We start from the raw sequence: 22,827 nt of genomic DNA, 5'->3' as shown, positions 1-22,827 counted from the left end.
GAGTAAGTAGAGGTGTATGATTTGACTGTAATAGCCATGGGCTCTGCTCAGTGACAATAGGCAGTGCTCCAGAAAGTGTGGTCTCACCAAGCACTCCCAACATAAAGAGAAGTGTGCATCAAGTCACTTACAGCACGCCAGCTTTCTTAAATCCTGTGAGTTTCTTATTTAGCCTGAGAGGTTTAATTTTGAATAATTGATGAATTGAAATGTTAGAGAATGTTCAAGAGGCTAAGGTTAATAAAGGGGTTTCTCTGGGCCATTCCACCTAAAAATTTGTATAAAGTTAGAAAAACTCCAGAAGTGAACTCATTTGAATCTGCTGTCAGTAAGGTGTTAGGGCCAGACAACCAGTTTATGTCTTAAAGAAAGAAGTGCTCATGCTCTTGTGTCTAGAATGCACTCATTTCACCTATTGGTAGTATCCTGGCCTTTTATCCCTTGTTGGGATTAAAGACTAGGAATCTCATAATGAAATGAGATTAAGAACTACCTCCCATTTCTGCTTGTTGGTACATCATAGATTATATTTTCTGTGTTCAAAAACATGAATTTTAAAGGCTTTCATGTGTTCATTTATTTGACTTGCTAAAAAGGATTAAAAACATAGGTTTGGACAGGTCTTGAGATTTTCTCCCTTTTTGGTTTTTTTAATCTCTTTCTGTTTCTCAGCCCTAAATTGTTTTTGGAATACATTTTAGATTCACATTCTAAGGGATTTAAGACTGACTTTAATCCATGTAATGTGTACTTTTATTTTATGTGTTTCAAAATAAAAAACATTCAAATAACATGAAATGAGGTACCTGGCCTATGGAATTTGAATGCAGAGATAATAAATGAATTTATGAGATATTTTCTGGGGTTTTAAGACTCTTGGACATAAGAAGTAAGGGATTAATAATAGTGGTATACTCCTAGTTACCCTCAGACCTACATGCATGGTGCTAACCACCACAGCACAGGATTTGGTAAAGGCAGGTCTGCTTTGAACCCCTCTAGGTGGCTTTATTACTGAGAGTGCCAGGATTCATCTAGAAGTCCAAATAAAACATCATAGCCAGATTCTGGGGCTGCTCCTAGAAAACACTTTTGGCTCCTTATAACTTGGTCATTCCTTAACTAAAATAAAACCTTACCATTAAGTGTCCCTGTTGAGAGGCTGAAAGTTCTCTCTAGGGGATCATAGGCTCTCAGTATGCAGAAAACGAACCATGAATGGGACCCCCTACCATACAGTGTACAGTATTGGTACATGTCTGCACAATGAAGCCAGCACGTACTCTTTCTTGACCTGAAAGTCTAACAAAGGTGGAAATGCTGATCCTCTTTCCTTGAACTAAGTTAGCTTATCTTTTTAAAAATTTTTTTTAAACAAGCCAGATAGAAATGACAAGAAGTGAGAAACTCTCAAGGCAAAAATTGTGAAGGTTTTTTTTTTCAGACTTCTAAAATTGTTTAGACTTAATATTGTTCAGCTCTCTTTCAATTCTAGATTTTTGTGTGTCCTGGAAAGTTCTGTCCTTCTTTTCATTTTCCCCCTCCTACCTTTTAAATTTCACTTTGACCTGGAAGTCTTCTTTGACGAGACCAGGCTAGCTAAGGTTCCCCTGTCCTGTGCTGCCCAATACCACAGAGGTATTGTAAACTTAGAAGAGCTTTTTGTGATTGCTTAATTCCTCATCCACTGCCCCACCTGGTTGGCAAGCTCTGTAGTGCAGAGGCTGCATCTCCCTCATTGGCCACGGTTCTGCCCAAGACGCAGCTCTGAGCTTGGCACATAGAAAGTATTAGGATAGATTTTTTTTTTTTGGAGTGAATGAATGGTGTCACCAAAATATTGTGCATTATCAAATAAATTTAACTTGGGTAACTAGTTTTTTACTAGTTACCCATCAAGAATGAAGGTTCTTTCTTGTATTCCTCCTAATGGTTAGAAGTCACAAAGAAAACATGAACTCTAAAAGAGATCCTACAAAGCAAAAGCAAGTGGAGAGTACATCTAAATGCAAAATAAGAAGTCACACTATTAACTGAATGACTTAGAGAGAGAGGATTGATCCCCTAAGGGGAGACCAACCTCCAGGATCCTCTTTTTCAACACTGCAGCACTAAGCAACTTTCAATGATGAACTTACCTGTGTTCTGCAACTCCAGGGAGGAAAATAAAACAAATCTCCCAAGGAACTCTCTAACTTGCTAGTCAACAGAGAGAAGTGCAAGCTAGTGTTTGGTTTCTTCTGTTTAAGTTGTTTCTGCTCTGCAAACATCCCCTGCTTCCAAGTCAGACAAAATCTACACGTATATTTGAGGAAGCATTTTAGAATGGCCAAGCAGTGTTCCCCCATAGAACATGGCTGGGAATGCTTGGTGCTATGTGGGCTGAAGAGGATGGGATAGTTAACAGAATGGACACTCAGCCAAGGCACAGTTACCTCCTACTGCTTTTTTTTTAACCACAATATCCTGTTGTTCCCCCCACACAATGCCCTCTTTGGTAGGTGAAAAAGTCATACTGAAACTGCAAGGTTTAGAAGGTGAGTGGTTAGGTCAGAATCTTTGCTGTCAGTATGGGGCAGATAAAGTAGAAAAGATGGATAGCTATGATGCTATGATTCATAGTAAAGTTATTCTGTTAGTGGTAATGTCTAGGTGTTAAAACGTGCACATGTGTTACAGAGATGTGGCAAGTGTTTTACAATCAGCACAGTGATAAAGCAAAACTGAGTAGTAAACTATGATGACACTTGTCTCTCCAGGGTCCAATTAGGAAGCTTGATAAGTGACTTGTGAAGTTTCTCCCCATACCCACTGATTTTATGGTGGATGTAGGCTGACAATTCTTAGTGGAGTCCCAGTGAGCAGTCGGCCTACTCCTGTCATACATCTAGGGACAAATGAACAGTTTAAATTGGAATCCCAAACTCATTATGTCATGCTGTGTTCTGATGTGGCAGGTTTATTCCTTCACAGCAGTATGGACAAGGAGAGGTAAGAAGGTGGGGCTGCTTAAGCTGGTTTTTCCCCTGTGGAAGGGCTCCTTTAACACCTATTGATGACATGTGATGGTGAAAGGCCATTGTGAGGACAGGGTGACTACATATGGCAAATTATTGCTAAGGTTATTTTGTATCTTGCCTCTTCAGAAGTAGATATTTCCTCCAGAAATAGGGGATAATGGCTTTATGGTGCTTGCATGACTGATAATCAGTGTTTAGAAGTGAATGCTAATGCTATGAAAAACTTTCTTTGGTTTTACTTGAACGATATCAAAGAAAAAGTGTATGTGTAATGCAAGGTGAATATGGTGGAAAATGTCAAGAAAAAGAAAATTAAGAAATACAAACCAGGAATAAGAATTTCAAATGAAAAAGAAAGAGAAAGCCAAGGGGTAGACTAAAGTTCAAGTTTATACTTTCTGGGGCTATGATAAGACATTTGTCAGGGACTAAGACTGTATTGATAACTGACGGAATTCTTGGAAGACTATTATTATTATTATTGTTATCATTATTATTATTATTGACTCTAAGTAGTCCCACTTCCTTTAAGAAACCTTGCTCCACTTCCTTTAAAAAATCTTGAACTTAGAGCAAATCTCCCACATTTGAATGGACCTCCCTCCTGGCCATATTCACCAATGCTCCTCACAGTAGTCCGTTGCCTTTCTGCTAAACAACTTACTGCTGCAAACACCATGGCAATCTCTGCTGGGGGCGCACTCTAAAGACTAGAGGGACCTGCATCAGCTTTTTCTGTCCATTCAAGATGCTGGTCTTTTCACCCTTTGGGGCGGCATGCCAGCATATGTTCTGCTGCAAATCTCATTGAGCTCTTTTCAGGCAGCGTTATTTCTTTTAATTAAAAACACAAGACTGTCAATTACTTAAACTTAATCCCCAAATGTAATTGTTACTCTGAAAGATTTTTTCCCATAAAGCTCATAGAAGAGAAATATTTCCATCAAATTAAAATTTAGTGTGAGCTTGGATTTTCAAAAAATTATTCATTTTCAAGTCCCTGCTGGCTCTAGAAATCTAAATGGCACAGCCATCCAATAGCACAGGGAGGTCTCCAGGAAAGGCTGGCTGGTGTAGGCAGATCCAAACTAGGAAAATAGGAAAAGACATTAGAAAAGAGTCCCAAGAACTAAAAATTCTCCTACTTTTAAATTGATGCTGTAGGATTTTTAGCCATTTAGCTTAAAGCTAATATAAATTCTGAGAGAGGTGACACTTCCAAGCTATTGTTGGACATTTAAACGAGTGTAAATAAATTTCAGATTTATTCTTGCTAGCAAATTTTAGAAGGGAGAGAACAAGAACTATTTAGAAAACAGCAGAAGGAAAGATAGAGACGTAAGAAGAGGAAGACACAGAAATGGATTCAGCAAAGACAAATATCTATTGGATTTAAATTACTGTTAGATCTAAATGACTGGATTTGCAAGTGAAGTGTTGATTTCAGGTGAGGTATTGGCACAACTCTTCCACTTGGTTCCCAATTATTTATGAAAATCAGGAGGAAGTCAGACTATTGTTCCCCATCAAGGAGTCACAGTACTAATGTTAATTGTTAATTGGCTTCTTGTATATTAATCAGGGCTCACGGTTTTCCTGTAAATTTGTGTCAACACAGCTGCTGAAGTTCTATCAGTAGAACCAAGACCCACTTTGCACCAGTAAGTGGGAAAGGAGTGATATATACATAAAAATTGAACCCTTCCCTGAAACATGCTTTATACTTTTGACCAGCAAAAGGGGCAGGTTCTTTAAACTGATGACTTTGAATTAGTCTGGCAGGTGGTGGTGTGCTTGATGGGCATGCACTGAAAGTGTGTGAGTGGATGTGTGTGTGTGACACAATAGGAAACTGTGTAACTTGCAGCTCCTCTTAAGTTAATATTGTTATATTGATGAAAAATAATTTTTTATGTGGTCTTGGGATACTTCCATATTTGAACTTGTTAGCATTGTGGGCAATTTAGATATCCTTAGAATCCATAATACATCAAACTATAATGAAGCCATGCTAAACTTATATCTGATTAATATCCAGACAATATGGGACATCTGTAAATATCAGTACTTTTAAAAATCATGAGAAATATGTGTATCTGAATAAGATTATTTTAAATTCAATGTACTTTCTTTCTAGGAACTTGAAAGCTCTCTTTATATATATTATTTAAAACACCACTTTGAGCTTGTAGGCATAAAAAATATAATTTCTTTCCCATTTCACAGTTGGAAAAATTGAATTAAAGAGAACAATGCTAGTAATTATCCATGATTAATAGAGGTGTGCATGTAAATCAACCTGAATAAGTGTGTGAAATTAGATGTGCCGATGCCAGAGAGCTCTTTTTAAAGAGCTTTTTAAGGAGAATTTTTTAAAGATGAATGCTCTCATATAAATCTCTGTGTGAGTTGGGCATACATTCTGTGTGTGGAGTATATTTGGAAATGGACTTGGTAAAAGTGTATGGATATTATAACTGAGTACCACGTATTATAAACATTATACTATATAGTGTTAGATAAAAATTTTAAATTCATTAGACAGATATATATTTAATGAACATAAATATATATACAATGTTTATTTAAAATGTGCTATAGATTTACACATGTGCCTGGGTGTTGTGATGGGTAGACCGGAATTTGAGTGTACTGTGGTGACTAAAAAATGTGGGAGAATGAATATGTTAGTTTCTTAGGGTTGCAGGGATTGAGTTAACACATGCAAGAAGCTTTAGAACTCTACTGCCACTTGAGAGATCCACTCTCAATGTTAGCTACTATTATTACTATTATTATTATTACCATTATTAGACAAGGTGAAAGTGCAGTTATAGTAAGGAGATGAAAAGAGACATTTTCTCATTGATACCCAGGATAATATACTACAGAAAATAAATAAATAAAGCTGTAGGGATTATCTAGTCATCTTTACAGCATGGACTATTTTTAGGATTTTTCTTCCAGCTTTCTTCCCACGCCCTGGAGTCTGAGGTTGAGAACCCATTCCAAGGAATGCCAGGTGGGGGCAGGTGTACCCCATTCTCCTGTGGTAGATAGAATCTGGCTGTCCGGACAGCAGGCCCTCCCATACCAGCACCAGCCTCCTTCAGGAGGAAACATACCAGGCAGACTTAAGATTTCTGGAAGCCTGGTTTGTTTGTAGATTGGATTTTAATTTTTTTAAACTTTAGTTTTGGGGGGTTTTGTTTTGTTTTCAGAGAAAGCTTTAGACAGCTGTATTAATCATGCAAACCCAGCCATGTGTGATGTGTTTTATCAATGGAATAACAGGAACTGAATGGCAAGTAGTTGTGAACAAACCCAGTGCAATGCCTGAACCTGGAAGATAATCTCAACATTTCCTAAACCCACTCACACACTGGGTTAGTGAATGGAAAGGCTGTTCACTTGGGATAAATAATCAGATGGGAGGCAAACAAGTGAGACATTCCAGTCATTAATTTTTTTTAAGTTGCAGTGATAGGGAAGGATGGGCTGATTGAGCCCAGAGAGCCCAACACTCAAGGGAATTCTTCACTGGAGGGTGATAAAAATAAGACAATGGTGTTTGTCCTTGTCCTTTTCTCTTCTTTCATGTCGCTTTGACTTTCCCAGGCTGGTTTGCTCACCTCATTTTTAACCTGCAGTCCTTCCAAGTGTGAGGGCACCTCCAGGTGCACTTTCATCCTGATGGGCAATGCCAGGAAGCTCAGTATTCAGAGGCTTCAGGAAATGATTTAAGACTAACAAAGTGAGAAAAGTTCCCTCTGGGTGGACTCATTCCTCATTTTACAATTCAGTGGAGTTTCTACAGCGATATGTTTTGGGGAAGTTATGCAAATGTATGCCATTCAGGACTCACTTCAGAATATATAAACCAAAATTAAAATTAATGAGAAAAACACCTATCAGGAACAGAGCAAGGATGGAGCACTATTATATTTAAAAGATATATTTATCTTTTTATATATATCTTTTAAATTAGGAGAAGGAAAGCACACTGACATTTTGTTTTGTTTTGTTTTTGGCAGAATAGAAAAGGACATTTGAAAAATTCCTGATTGTCCACAGACAATACAAATTATCCTTTAGTATAATTCCAGTATTACCATTATCACTGCAGAAAATAAAGCAATATGATGAAGGAAACCCAGGGGAAATACATTTGACATAGTGAGCCTTGTTTTTGTTTAATCACAGCTTAAGGGGTGTAGGGCGGCATTCCTGCTGTGACTTGGTTGTTTGTCCCCAGTCAGTCTGATGAGCCATGTAGAGGCGGGGTAGGAGGGGAGACCATCCAATGAGAGGTATTAACAAGGAAGCAGCTGAAAATATACATGTATTTCTGTTACTGAAGAGTAGGGGGAAAAGTTCTCTTTTTTATGGTGGGAGGCCAAAAAATGACCTTTGGGACTTTCTCCTATGTTCGCAACACCGTAAGGAAAGTAATTGGCTCAAAATCCTTCAGGCCATTTGCATCATCCAAAAGCTTATAGATTTTTTAACACTTAGGTCTGAAATGCAGCATTCCTCATAGATGACAGAAAACCATGTTTAATTAAAGGAAGGTATCTGGTGCTATAGTTACAATCAGTGAGGCTGGCACGCTTTCCACAGACATTTCAGTACTTAAATGGCACTGTAACAGAAGTTAAGGACCCTGTGAGTTGGTCCCCACCCCAATGGGAAACTGCATTTCACATGGGTTCCCATCTTGATTGGAAGGAAAAGGAGAAAAGTGATTTGATCTCTAGGAAAATAAAGTCCTTGTAAGGGATGGGGAATTTAAGAGGGCACTATCTTTCCTCAGCAACCTCTCACACCAGCTATCCCAAGTCTCCATGAACAGCTTTTCAATTTCTACCAGCAGAAGCCCAAAGTATTAGTAAGATAAACTATATTCTCTAAAACTATTGGATCTACAGAAGCTATCTACAGTCTATCTACAATGTAAAATCAAACGAGGGTCATTCTCCAATCAACAAGTCAGTTTGTGGGAAAATATCAAGTTCAAAAAATCCCATATACTCTGACCCTGATCCAGACTGTTTTTCAATATCCAACAGTTGTCCTTTGTGAATGGTGTCTGGCTTCATTTTGTTCTGTGTTACACGTAGAATAAAGCATGATCTGATTAAATATTTGAGTTTGTAGCTGCAGAACTGCTCCCATAAAGGACACCTAGAGTCACAGGGACACAGTGCAAAGTTTATCTCGGATGTAGCAAGGCTTTTTTGAAAATGTTATCCATTGGGACAAGTGTGTATGTGTGTGTTTGTCATATCAAGATACTTGCAAGATGGCAACCTGATAAAATGGTGTCAATCTCTGCAACACTAGACAATGAATGTCTTAAAATAATCGTGGCATGTTAAGAATTCAAAATGGGACATTTTCCATGAACACGAAGTTTGATGTCAAATCTGAAAAACAGGCACATTTTAAGTTTTATTTTTAGTGGCTGGCATAAGAAACAGACTTCATCAATGTTTTAGGAAAGGATTTTATTCAACAGAGTTCTTCTAAAAATAGTTTGAACCTGTCTTAAACTTTAAGAATAACTTTTATTAAGCTGTTTAATTGATCCTTAAAACCTTGCAACCCTCATTTCAAATATAATTGTTTGCATATCTATGAATATACAGATATGCAAAACATTGCATTATTGATACTCTGAATAGCTACACCCAGTTCTAGCTTCATTTTTAGTTTGGACAGTGTTAAAGAAACATGATTTTGTCTTCAAACTACTAAAACAGCAGATTCCTACCTTTAATCTGAGCACACCTCTTTTAGAGTGCATATGATAATCTTGCTTAATTGGAATTATTTTTTTCCACATTAGCCCCTGCATGGCCTACTTCCCACTTTTTCTCAGGTTTTTGAGTGTTATTTTCAAATCACTTTTCTGGAATTTAATTTCAATGGTAGTTTGGTTTCATTTCAGATTTTTTAGTATTTCTTAAAAATTTATTTGCCAATTTGCCTTTAAACAACTTTAAGCTAGAAAGTTGGGGCTCTAACTTGCATCTAAATGTGATGTAGGAGGCAAACTTTAATTTGAGTGTGTAGAAACTTTTATGAAAAGAAATACAGAATGACTGACTACCTTTTGTGCATGTGTGTTTTCTAAAATAGTTATCTTTAAAAGGAAAAGCCCCTGAATTGGCCAAGATTTAAAGAAGAAGCAATATCCTTGTGATATGCTTTAGTTCAACCTTAGGTAGTAGATAAATTCATTTTTACAAGTAATACTCCAGATTCACATTCTATAAACCTCCGAATATAAGTGTGGTCGGCGAGAGGATTCATAGTTTTATGAGCTACAGAATTTAACTGGCTGTATTCCAAATATGTGGTTCATAGTTTCCTGTAATTGAAGAAAAAATTGCATTCTGAGTTTAGTATCATCTTTCCAATGACTAACCAACCTGAAGTGTAGTCAGGTGTTGAATCTGTTACATGCTTATCAACTGGAGTGGGGGCAACTGATCGAATTTCTTTTGTAGATTTAAAAAAAAAATGATTTCAATTGTGTGGTACTTTTGTGACTGTGGTTTTTCAGTCTTTGTGTGTTTGCACATTATAGATGATGGAGAATGACCCAGCAATAGAGCTACAGTGATAAAAATCATACTAACCTTGAATGGGGTGGGGGATTGTGGGTAAAACACGCTCTGAAGGGGAAAAAATAATAAGTGTCATGGAGAGTTTATATATATATATAGATAGATAGATACATATATCTTACTCATGTTTAGCTGTTCAGACAAGTACAAAACAGGTGAATTTCAATGCTTATAGAATTACCTCTCCCATAAAGTTTTTGTTTGTTCTTCCTGCCAAAACTAAAGTGTTTAAGAGTTACTAGTAACACAAAATCCAAAGCCTTTTGCAAAAATTTAGCAGGAGTAAGGGACAACATCTTATTGTGATAAGCCTACAAACAGGACCCCACCTTTCACTGGAAAAACCCACTACCAAAATGATAGATTTTTTAGAGGATTAGGGGTAAGGGCATTTAAAGTACAGTGATCATGTTCAGGTTATACATTTTGATCCTGGTTTTGGTCTCCTTGACTCATAACAGATGGACCTCCATGGTAGCTAAGGATGCCTTTCTTCTCCCTAAGTGCTTGGGGTCATGTCATCTTTAGCTAAGCATCTGGAAAGTTTATTTTGGGAAACACTAATTCAACTTTTCCCTCAGGCTTTTACGTCCACATTACTGATATCAATGCAAGAGTGGTGCCAAGGTAGTAAGTTTTGTGTCATGATATAATTTTCTTTTTAGTCTTTTCCTCAATTTCACCCTCTTGTGGTAATACAGTCTCACCTGAAATTTGATCAACCAAATTTGCTTGATGATACATGCTATTGAGTAATAAATGCTTTTCTTTTGAACATTTAGGTCTTAGCTTATTTTGTCCCTCAAAATCTCATCCATTCCTAAACTACTGAGCATAAATTGTCCATGCTGACATAGTTCAGGGTTGAAGGTCTCCTGTACTTACCTCATCAAAACCCCCAAGTTTAACTCTAAAGCCTCTTCTGAAGATCCTTCAGGAAGGCGTAATGGCATATTAGGGATAGGATGCATTACTTGTTACCCCCAAACTCCGTAGTGTAATACAGTTAGCACACACTATTCTATATTCCTCTTGGTTAAATGAAGGTTGATGGTAAGTGAAACTCAACAAATGTCAAAACCATAAAGAGAAAAGCATATGTACATATTCAACTTTAATCTTCTTGCCATTTTGTACTATAAGCTTAGAGAAAGTAAATTTTGCCTGGAATTTGGGCACTCAGAACATCTAGACACAGAAAACCCAGTCTCCTTGCAGAGGGGGCTTGGGCTTTTTCTCTAGCTTGGCCAAAGTTGTAGCTTAAATACCAAAGTTTCCTAAGTACATTAAGATGGAACAGGTCAATAACAGCACAGAGAACAATTGTGTCTTAGTTACAGAAGTGTCAAGTAGAAAAATGGTTTAAACCTCCACTGGTTATTTGGTGTTAAATTTCCAGCTTTGAAAATAAACAGCTGAACTGCTTTCAGCAGTTATGTAGCAGTTGGATACCACTGTCCCATATTATATTCTATCTATTGTATTTTATTTCTATTATTACTATTATTATTTACACTGTTTAAATAACTCAGCTTAATATTTTCTCATCACAATGTTCACAGCTGGGTAAATGCACTCTGCCCTCACCTCCACGAGACCATTTGTATTGTTAAACCTTCTCGCCCACACTCCTTCATGGCCTTTTCAACTGTTGCCCAGCTTGTTATTATCCTCTTAGTTCTACCCCGTTATCATCATCTTAGCTCTGTGATGCCCCATTAGTTATTCTTGCTCTCTTAATTCCATCCTTATCGTTCCTTAGATGTACCCCATCTCAGCTTTTAATCCTTATTCTTTCACCTCTTTCTGCTCTATTTTACCAGGATTTGTGAGCTCCTATAAAGTGAAGTAAATGACACTTATAAAATAAAAAAGAAATTCTCCAATTTTTAATATTCAAAAGTTGGGGACAGCCGGAACCTTGGTGCTATGTGCTGTCTTTTGGCTGCTAATACAGGCGTACCTTGTTTTATCGCACCTCACTTTATTGCACTTTATAGATGTGTGTTTTACAAATTGAAAGCAAGATTCTCCACCAGCAAAAAGTATTACATCTCATTTTATTGCAGTACTTGCTTTATTGTGGTGGTCTGGAAGTGAACATGCAATATCTCTGAGGTATGCCTGTACTTGATGAGGTCAACCTAGCTTAGCAACTGATTGGGAAGCTTTAGGAACACGACTCTAAGGTTGACCACAGTACTATATTGTGTGGTTATTAGTAACTCTCTTGACTCTGAGCTTCAGTTTCTTGTCTGCTAGATCGGGGTGTGGAGTATTATTGACTGATTCTGCTGGGACCCTGTGAGAAATAGTTATACGAGCATTTTCACATCACAAGAAAACCCTCTCCATTAAAAGCACCTAAATGACAAAAACTACAGTTGAGAGTTGGAAAAAAAATATATATATATGCCCATATATACATATATACACATTAACTTTTTAATGTTTTAAATATTTTATTGTTTTAATTACTTGTAAATAGCTCAGTAATTTATTTTTAAGCAAATACTAATTGAACATTTACTTTGTAGTTACTAATGTGATATTCTAGGCTATGTTAAAGAATGAAGATTATCTTTATATATACTGAAATGAAAGGATCTTCATAATATATTTTTATATAAAAAGATTAAGGTAAGGCAAAAGATAGAGTATGTGCTTCTGATTGTGGAAAAAATGTATATGTTCATAGATGATATGTTAGTAGATGTGTGTGTAAATGTATATGTATATATACACATTTATATTTATATATAAACATAGAATAAGAGGTTTGTGTTATTATCCTTATTTTACAAATGAGGATTTATATAAAATTATAAATTATGTATGTAATACCTATATATAATTTATTAAGTCTGATATGATTTTCTTTTAATTTTCATTGCAGATGTTCAGTGGTCTTTCTGGAAGTCAGCATATTCGATGCCTATTCTTGAAACTAAAACTAAAGTTTTCCATCTATTTTCTATTATATCTACAGAGAACCTTTGTAAGTGGTTTACAGCCCATCTTTCAGACTACCTGTGGGTAAGTGTTCAAATAGATGCTCGAACTGCTTTATTGTGAGGCATGCAGAAGTAGCAGAGTAAGAGGCTTTGCCTCATCTTAGCTAGCATTGAGATAATGACTGAAGATTGTTTCTAAAGAAGCAGGGGAAGACTTCATTCTGAGGGCTCTCTCCAGGGCTGGGTTGCTTCGGTAGTACTTGAGAGCTAATCAAATATAGCTTTACAAGTTAATAATCTTTTAAAATTAAAAAGAAAATTTAAAAACCTCCTACACACAGTGGTATGTAGGTATGGCCCAGTGTAGATTTCTTTGTACTCAACAGCCTCAAACATCATAGTAAAGTACTTCACAAATCTACACATTGATCAGTGGGACTGTCTTTCTTTAATATTTGGGACTATTCCCCTCAAGAGTCAGATACTGACCACTGGGATGAATTATAAGTTCAGAATCCCAATGTGCCAAAGAAAGGCCAGTGGCCTAACCTACGGATCCAGGCTGGTGGGAGTTACTGGAAATGGAAGTGGGATGTGACAGAAGTAGTGCCCCTGGGTGGGAAGGAATATGATAGTAGTGAAAAGACCTCTTTAAGTGAACAATGGAGAAACAGATGTCTCCTCACCTCCAAACAGCAAAAGATACACCTCCTAACATTCCCCATGGACACAAATCTAATAATATATTGATCTAGAGCCTAGACCCTGGAAACAGACTTCACGAACTGAAGTCCCAGCAGTTCTACTTAGTTGTACTTAGTAACTTCTTTGTATAGTAGAGACATATGAATACCTAATCAAGTTGTCCTGATGATTAAATGAGATTCTGTATGTTAAGTGTTCAGCACATGTACAGAGTACCTTGTAAGCACTCAAGTGATAAGAAGTAATGATATTAAAATCATTATTCTTCTCCCCTATCCATCTCTTTAAAAGTAACTCAATGTAAACATTGAAACAACATAGGGTTCTTTTTATGGTGCATCACAATCATCATTGTGGAAACATGGAACCTATTATGTTACATATACTGACAATGAAACTACTCAAGGCCTCATCTTCTGATGATGCTTTTCACACAGTTTTCACACAGGTGATGCACATTCTCCCACCTGACAAAGACTAAGGAGATGACTCCTTGCCCGCACACATTTTACCAATAGATTAATGTGTTCAGAAAAATTATATAATGGAATGCTTTTCCCAGCACAAAGAGAAAGATATAAAAGGCATTAGCTTGATGGACAGCCTGAGGTAGTATGGATCCTTGACAAAAAGAATGCTAAAATGTGTGGAGAACAAGACATGAGAAAGAAGAGCTTCCATTGGATTAGGAAAAAGATCCTATGAATACAGTGTATGCTTGCACTCTATTTCATTGTTTGGATCTCCTTGTAGAGCAATATTTGAATACAGAGTGGAGAAGTATATATACATGCATTGTGGAGGGCAATATGTGTCAGTGACCACAAATTGACACTGCCTAAAAAGTCAGCACAAGTCACTGCGTTAGACACTGAAAATGTGCTGATGCACCAATGAAGATGGATAATCCTAAACTTTACAAGGACTCTGGCTCCCATTTCTACTTGCTGCTGCCTCTGGCTGGCAGCAGCTCACTAGCTGCCTAATCTGCTCCAGACTGGCTGGGTCAGCAGAGCACCTCGCTGCCCATACTGTGTTCTCTGTCAGAGTGGCCAGCCACAGCCATCCCTCCCAAGCACCGCTCTCCTGACCCTTCTCTGTGTAAAAGTACTACCAACAGCGTCTTCCTTCTTCTCATTAAACCCTTTGCCTACTCTGAATCTAAGGGGTGGCCAGTCTGTTCACAGATGTACTTTTTTCTTTTCTTCTTTCCCTTCCTCCCTGACTCCTCTCCCTCCCACCTCCCTTCTTCTCTCTCTCTCTCTCTCCCCCCCCAGTGCCCCCTCCCATGTGAAACAGGCTGCCACAGAGCTGCATTCCAATGGATTCAACTATGAAGGTTATAGTAACAATCAATGCCCCTGGGAAACCTAAATTGTGGTGGTAGGGTAGGCATGGTGGAAGAGATTCTTATACATAAGAAACAGAGAGAACTTTCCCCTTAAAATGTTTATACTTAGGTCTTGGATCTAGGAAATAGGGCAGTAGAATCAGTAATTTTTTACAATTTTAAAATGTTCTTTTCCCCTCTGAACCAAATGAGTTTTGTTATTCTATTCTCCTGTACTACACTTCCTAACTTTCCCATAAGGTAGGAAATCAATGCAAAACAAAATGCTGATGACTATGCTGCCTCTGTGTGCTGCTCTAGTCGTAGCTAGTGCCTTTGTGGGCTGCCCTGCAGAGGGGCGAGCAGGCTCACTGGGAAGCAGTGCATCGTTCAACACAGCACTGTGCACATCTCACAAAGGTCATTGAGGGTGACTCCTGTGAAATCGTCACTGGCAATATGATTATGACACTTGCTCAATTCCTTGATTCTCAGTTTACAAATAGAAATTCTATAAGATTCTTGATGTTTTGCTGCACATTTCTTAATTTTGCTTAATTTTAAAAGTCCTTTAAATGGACTTTTGTGTTTAGGGCAGTGTTATTATGGTGCTTGAGATTACCTTTCATCATCAACCCCAGACTAGCAGTATCTTCATTGCATTTGACCCAGCCCATTCTCTCTCTGTCCACCTCAAGTATGCCATCCTTCCTTCCTCCTTCTCCTTCTTCTCCCTGTCTGTAGCTATCACTTATTAATTAATTGAAATATAACATTAGTGCAGTCTGGGTGGGAGAGAAAGAAAAGCATTACTTTAATGCAAATTTATACCTGCTCACCTTCTCTAATTCGATTGCCCAGTTTTTTCTTTTCCAATCTCTATAAAACCTCTTGTTAAGTATATGTTGTTGTATTTAACCAGGTCACTGTAGACTTTTCAGAGTCTCAAATTCACCATTGAGGCGGTCCCCCCACCCCCATTTATGGGATTCCTAAAGTCAGGAATGAAACAGGTAACTACATTTCTTAACAAATGTCTTGAAATATTGATGTCTTTACCTGAAATAAAGAACACTGACATTTGGTCTTTGGAGACAAGTAAACAAGGATATGAATTCTAAACTTCATATTGATGCAGAATTTGTATAGCTGTATCTTATCAAACTCTTATAGTCTGAAGTCCTAGGAAGTTATCGATGAGAGTGGTTTGTGTTTATTGTTTCTTGTAAGTGGAGATGGATTTTGAAACATTTTAAAATGGCTTTAATACAATATTTCAAGAGAACTCTCACTTAAATTGATTTTTCTCCTAAAAATCTTTTGTTTTTCTTTTTCCTTTGAGGGCTCTTCTAAACTATATAAAGTAAGATGGAGGCATCACTCTTGGCCATAGTATCTCTAGATTTTCCAGTTGAACCTGTGTAGAAAAAAGTTCCTAGTGGCTTGTTATTCTAAAATAATAATAGTAAATTCTTTGGACTTTCTCCTTTAGTCCAAATGAACTTTCTGGCCCAGCATGTGCTAACATTTTTGTTGGTTTTACATATTCTGATAAACATTTTCTTATTCCACATGTTATCATCTTCCGGGATCTCACCCATTATAGTGCTGTTTCTCAGGGAGCATTTGCTCCTATGAGCAGAGCCACCAGCCAGCAAGGCAGGGGGCCAGATACCTGTCTGTAATGTGCTGCTACAAAGCAAGGCTCCACGGTGGGCTCTCCTGCTAACATCAATAACTTACCGTGACTGATCCCTCCTGGGTCTGCTGTTAGGCTCTTCATCGGTCCTCAGAAATGCCCCTCTCCTACCATTCCATCTCTCTTCTAAAAATACATCAGACAGTGTTTCCTGCTGTCACATGGTAACCTTTCTGCAACCATTTTTCCTCCTTTAGATTTCATATTTTAATCATTTGCTCCATTTTTCCTCTTGTGTTGTTAATAATACACTTTCTTTTTCCAGCCTCTCTGCTCCCAGCTCCTAATCCATCCTCAGTACATATAAATCATTTAATCACTCTCATCTCTGCCATTTTTTAACTCTCATCCATATTCCAGGATGTTATATCTCCTCTGCTCCTTAAAGAGACCATCACCCAAGAGATATATAAACAAACAGACAAATAAACAAGCAAACAAAATTAAGATAACTTAAGTAAGTAAGCCAGAAAAGAGAGAGAGAAGTTATTCCATATGCAAACTTATCTTATGCATAGGGATTGAGAACCTGTATTTTTGTTTCGGTGACCATAGCCTGATTTTTATATAAATTTACCTTTAATAAATAATGATTTTTCAGTTTTCCACGGGAGAATCCCATCAACCAGATGCTCCCAACTGGGCCTGCTTTGGCATACTTACTGAAAAGGACTAGGCTGGCATTGGTGACACCCAGCTTGTTGGCAGCCACGCAGGTATAGTTGCCATAGTGCTCCTCAGTGACGTTGGTCACTGTCAGGGAGGACTGGCCCTCCGTGCTCTTAATCTCAAGGCCATTGGCACTGTTTATCCTAGGAGTTCAAAAACAGAAGGATAAAAAGAAACACCGATGAAGATATTGCATAGTAATTCCTTTTCCACCATTATATTGGAAGAATAGAAGAGAAAGGACGTGGCTAGAGTTTGTTGTTCCATGGTCATTCCTCATGTTAATAGTGCAATTCCATGTTACTGAATCAATGTCCATCCACAGAGAAGACTCCATAGATGGACGAGTTTCTTTGGGCTTGATTTCTACTACAAGAAAGAAAGACATGCAGGCGGAAACTACCCGCTGAACCACTACCTCAACTATGCATGTAACCTGAGTTTTTTGAGGCTTCAACATAGGTATTACAGTCCTGAAAGCACTTGATAAAAAGATTTTGAAAAGAAAGAATCTAAGAGTATAGGCCTATGTAATTATAGTTGGACTTGTTTTTGTCATTGAGGATGCTCGTGCTCCCAGGACCGCCTATCAGAGCAGTCGGACAAGGCAAGTTTGGCACACACATACCTGGTGTCATCCCGGTACCACTCAAAGTCAGGCGCAGGCACTGCGGAGGCCTCACATTTGAGTGAAGCTTGTCGCCCTGTGGTGGCTTCGTTACTCTTGGATTCCGTGATAGTGGGAGGATCTGTGGGAAGGACAGGCACATGGTTTGCTTGACAGTCAGAAGGCACTCCAGAATTTCCATGCAAGAAGAAATCAGAAAGGAGAATCTGATTGGAGAGGTGCCAGAGAGAAATAGTCTTAAAGCTCCATTTACATGAATTTATGATCAGCTGAATGGGACTGATCACTAGAAAACTAAATAAAAATAAGAGATGATTAATGAAGCCACAGACTGGGTGTACTTAAATGGGACACTTAACAAGTTTTTATGGAAATAGAATCTCAGATTTCTTTTTCCTTTCTTCAATACACCATCAATTATTTCAACCATAGGTTATAATATGTGCAGAGTTTATTTTTATTTTCATAAATTAGGTGGTGATAGTAAAGGACTTGGGATTTTAATGTATAATTTGAGCAGTTTTCTTTTTCATCATCATTATTATCATCATTGTGATTGTTGCAGTTTGAGGTGACAGTAAGAAGTCTGATGAAAATAGTACAGGTTTAAAGTTCTCCAAATCCAAGCTTAGCCTAATATTTTTTTCAGGAATTCAGAAAAACAAACGAACTAGCGTTAGATGGTTACTTAACCATTTTTTTTCTCTTCTGTGTTTCCTTATTGCTATGACCCAGGTACATTTTTTGCTTTTAGGTGGGAAGGTGCCGTTTGAAGTCTGTCGGGGCACACAGTAGCCTTCCTGTTGTATCACCCTTCTATTCTCTCTGGAAGTTGCGCCCTTGATTCTTTCTGCTTAGAACTGGCCCACAACTGTAATAAAACACATCTGACAATCTAATTTGCTGTGATTCTTTAAAAAATATATATATGTATATAGATATTCATTTAGTTTCCTTTACCCAATACCACTTTGATTTTGGTTTTTTTTTTACATTCAATATTATTTTGTATTAGCTTCAGGAGTGTAGCACAGTGGTTAGATGGTCATATTCTTGACAAAGTGTTTCCCCTGATACTTCCAGTACGCACATGGCACCATACATAATTATTACAATAGCACTGACTATATTCTCAATATTGTACTTTACATCCCCATAACTACATTATAACTACCAATCTGTACTTCTCAACCCCTTCACCTTTTTTACTGAGCCTCCCACCCCCCATACCCTCTGGCAACAGTCAGTCTGTTCTCTGTTTCTGTGAGTGATTCTTTTAAACAGTCCTTTGAAGGGTGGAACAAGTGTCTATGGGTCCACATGATAGAGTAAAGTTGGTAGATGTGAGCTCCTGGCTTGTTGATGCTGTGTTTATGGAGGTTATGGACCTTCAGAGAAAAAAGAATTTTTTTGTCCAAAATTTATTGCCAGAAATGACAACTTGGCTGCATGCACATGAACCAAGGAGGGCCAAACAATGTTTAGACTTTGCAGAGGAAAAAGCTTATTTAAGGAAAGAGTAAAGTGATCTCTAGTATATTAAATTTATTTAAATCTCTTCAGTGTCTAGTTCAGCTCACTTATTTCTGAGTTTTCTTTATATTCAAAAACTTTTTTTTTTTTTTAAGTTTTCTGCGTAGAGAAGACTGATCTAAGTTAGGAAAAATGTACGAACGCAGCTAGTTAGCCTGCAATTTTCTCTCCTGTTTCATTTTCACGTGAGCTTGGACATCTTTAAATCATTGTCAGAGAAGAGGAGTTAGAGCACATTTGGAAAAGTACCACCAGCCTGTGTGTAAATGGGCGTGCCAGAGTGAGTGATGGTTGTTATTTTGTTGCTTTAGAATTATCTGCTCATATTTATATAAGCACAAAAAGGCAACATGATGAGTGGAAAGAACCCTGGGTTGGAAACTAGGAGTCCTGGCATTTAATTTCAATGTGCTTGTGTGGACCTCCCATCACACACTTTATCTTTCTGAGCCTTGGTTTTATTACCAATGTAATGAGGGAACTATATATTTTAATGATTCCTTCCAGCTATTTAAAAAAAATACCAGTTCTAGTCAAAACTGCCCATTCTTTACAAATGGGCAGTTGGTATCATTATGATCCAAATGTATTTTCATACCCATGACTCAATTAACCCTAAATTGCTAGCTTTCAAAATTGTAGTTCATTTATTTATTTCATGGGTTAGGAATCAGGGTTAGCAGTCAGAAATGGAAACATGAGGTCTGATTCTGATTCTTCTCTTGAAGAGAACTATGGCCTAGGCAAGCACCTGCGCCAGCCTGAGCCTTTTCTTTCTTATCTCTTAAAACAAGGGCTCATTTAAACTTAGTTTAAAATGAGCCCCAAGGGGTTCCATTTAAAATTCTTTCATTCTATGATTGGTTACGTAGACCATTGGAACACATTAATTCAAAGAATAATGCAATAACTGAGAGAGTGGTGTTGGTAGAGGGGGTGTTTGTAGGGATGAAACAGAAAAAAAAATTGGATTTAAAGTTTAATAAACCTGAGCTTAAATTTAGGTTCTCTCTCTCATTTTCCTTCCTCATTAGAGAACTCAATAACTTGTCTAGAGTCAGATTGCTTCAGTTTTTTCAACTATGAAATGTTGGAATCAGAGACAAGAGAGTCCATTTGGAGATTGCTGAAGGATTCCAAAGAAAGTCTGCACTTGGTTTGTGATAACGGTGCTGGAAGAAAATGGACGTTTTTGAGACTGAGAGATACGAAGCTTCAGAACTGACAAGACTAGATGTGAAGGGTGAAGGAAAAAGGAAGCATGCCAAAGATAACACAGAGAACAAGCGAATTTCTAGCTTAAACATCTACATGATGCCATCCACTGAGATAAGATTCATAAGAAGAAAAACAGATGATCAGCAGTAATACACTGAATGAATATCAGTTTCCCGTCCCCACCTCTTCACTGTACAGTTAGTTGACCCTTGAGCAATACAGGTTTCAATCTGTGGTTCCACTTATGTGTCTTTAAAAAAAATACTATAAATGTTTTAACATTTTCTTTTCTCTAGCTTACTTTATTGTAAGACTACATTATGTAGTACATACAACATACAAAATATGTGTTAATTGACTATTTATATCAGCAGTAAGACTTCTGGTCAACACTAGGCTATTAAGAGTTAAGTTTTAGGGGAGTCAAAAGTTATACATGGATTTTTGACTGCGCAGGGACTGATGCCCCTAACCCCATAGTTGTTCAAGGGTCAACTCTATTAGGTTCTTAAGCTGCCAATAACTCCACAGTCCGTAGCATGTTGGCTGGAGAAATAATCTTGCTTATGATTCTACTGCTTTGGTGAATTGCTCAAATTGCGAAATAAGTTTTAACCAGTTTGTGAGTTTCTGGAGTTGTGTGATTATAACTGACAAATCCTGGATGAGGAGTACCGCCAAGCTCAGCCAGCCCTAAACTCGGGTCAGACTCCACCCTTTCCGCTTCCTCCACCTCTGCACTCATTGCCGTGGTACCGCAACTTAATAATGCCGTGGCGGAGCCTCCCAGTCCCTGCACCAGGAGACCAGGAATACAGGTCTCAGCTCCACAGTCTCATGGGAGAATTCTTCCTTGCTCTGGATTTTCCTCCCACATGGCAGGGGCTTAATTAGTATACCTCCTTGTTCTGGGACCCAGGGGGAAGAAATCGTTTTTCTGATTAAAAATTTGGGGAATAACAAAGTAGGTGTGTTTGGTTCTGCTCTTCCACTTCTTCCTTTTGGGACCAAGCTTCTGCTGGGGATCAGAGCGTCTCCTCTGCTTTTCCACACTGAAGCCTTTCTTGGGCTCTCCCTTGCCCACATGCATGTGGGCACGCCGGCCCCAGTCCTAGGCTGCCGTAATTGGGAAGAGAAGTTGGCCACACAAACTCTATCTCTAACCCTTGATGTCTAATAATGGGGGCAAATGGGACTCCCATCCTGCCTTTTTACTTATTTCACAGTGTGCTCAGAACCTGAATAGTTAAACGGCAAGTTATTTATTAACTCCTCAGAAATGCTAGCATGGGAAAGGTGGCAATAAACCAGGGCTAAATACTATTAACTGTACAGGGACAAGATGACACCAGCCAATGTCAAACGTGAAACACTTGCTTCTCTCACTGAAAATCTAGGAAGTTTCTCACACTAGGGTAAATGCGCAGGTGATGATAAATGTACGAAGCTTGTTGTTTCCAATATTTCTCAAAGGACACAATGGTGCAGGTCTATTTGTTCATGCTTATTGGAATGAACATTCAAAAATTCATTTGTGATAAATTCTATATTGGTGAGCTAAGAAAAATTATTACAAATCATATTGTGGCATGCTTATTGTAGTTAAAATAATAGATGTCCTTGCTCAAAATATGGTTATAATAAAATTGTGGCAATAAAAATGCTGCATGGAGGTCCATTGTTATTCTTTATGTGACTTCAGAATAGCTTACAATTGTCAAATGATTCTTCCAGTTTTTATTACTTCAAAATTCTGGCTTCTGAAAATACTAAAAAGGGTTTTCTTCTTATATCACCAATAACAAGATTGTCAATTAAGATAACAATGACAGTGACCTAGTAAACAGAATATCATTTATTTACTCTCCCTGATAGTAGGAATAATAGTTTAAGTAACAAAATTCTTAATAAAGAATTCAATTTATAAGCATTTACCATATGTCAGCATTAAGCTTTAGATATTGTTTTCATCCAAATAATAGCCATTAGGGGGTAAGGACTGCTAACCCATCTTATAAATGAGAAAACAGACTTATGGAGGGTTAGTAACTTGCTCAAATTCACATAACCAGCATTTGAAGGAGTCTAGATTTGAACTGATCTCTCTGAATTTCATGCTCTGATCCTCTCTGTGCTTCCATTCGAATGAATTCCTTTAGAGAAAAATGAATTCCTGCTAAGGAAAAATCATTTAGAGAAGCCTGCTGGTAGCTTTTTAGTAAATGTTATGTGATTCTTCTATTACAGACAATAAAAAGGGCATGGCATGCATCAACACAGTCAATATAAACTTGTGTTTGGAATCAGGAGATGAGGGCTCAGTTTCTGCCTGGGCCACTCAGGTCGCCACCTCCTGGAGGTGACACACTGAGGTCCTGGAGCCCCTGACCTCTGAATGTAGGTGATGATACTTGCCTACCTATCTTTCAGGTTTGATGT

The 22,827-nt window shown here is 37.8% G+C and overlaps 1 protein-coding gene across 3 annotated transcripts in view; it reads right to left on the bottom strand.

The window, feature by feature from the left end:
• LSAMP (limbic system associated membrane protein) overlaps window positions 1–22,827 on the bottom strand; it is a 627,279-nt gene that overhangs the window by 20,843 nt on the left and 583,609 nt on the right. For 2 of the 3 annotated variants that reach the window (XM_054572327.1, XM_054572328.1), the window contains exons 5-7: window positions 17,638–17,758; window positions 17,004–17,152; window positions 9,665–9,700 (exon numbers count right to left, since the gene is read on the bottom strand). In XM_054572327.1, the coding sequence (XP_054428302.1) occupies window positions 9,665–9,700; window positions 17,004–17,152; window positions 17,638–17,758 (306 nt within the window). The remainder of the gene's footprint in view (window positions 1–9,664; window positions 9,701–17,003; window positions 17,153–17,637; window positions 17,759–22,827) is intronic. The other variant, XM_054572329.1, reaches the window with a different exon arrangement.

The sequence above is a fragment of the Pteronotus mesoamericanus genome, unplaced genomic scaffold (assembly GCF_021234165.1).
Source record: "Pteronotus mesoamericanus isolate MK-2021 breed Mesoamerican mustached bat unplaced genomic scaffold, CSHL_Meso_final contig_228, whole genome shotgun sequence".
NCBI lineage: Eukaryota > Metazoa > Chordata > Mammalia > Chiroptera > Mormoopidae > Pteronotus > Pteronotus mesoamericanus.
Note: the sequence above shows the minus strand (reverse complement) of the source record. Positions and strands in the feature narration are given on the sequence as shown.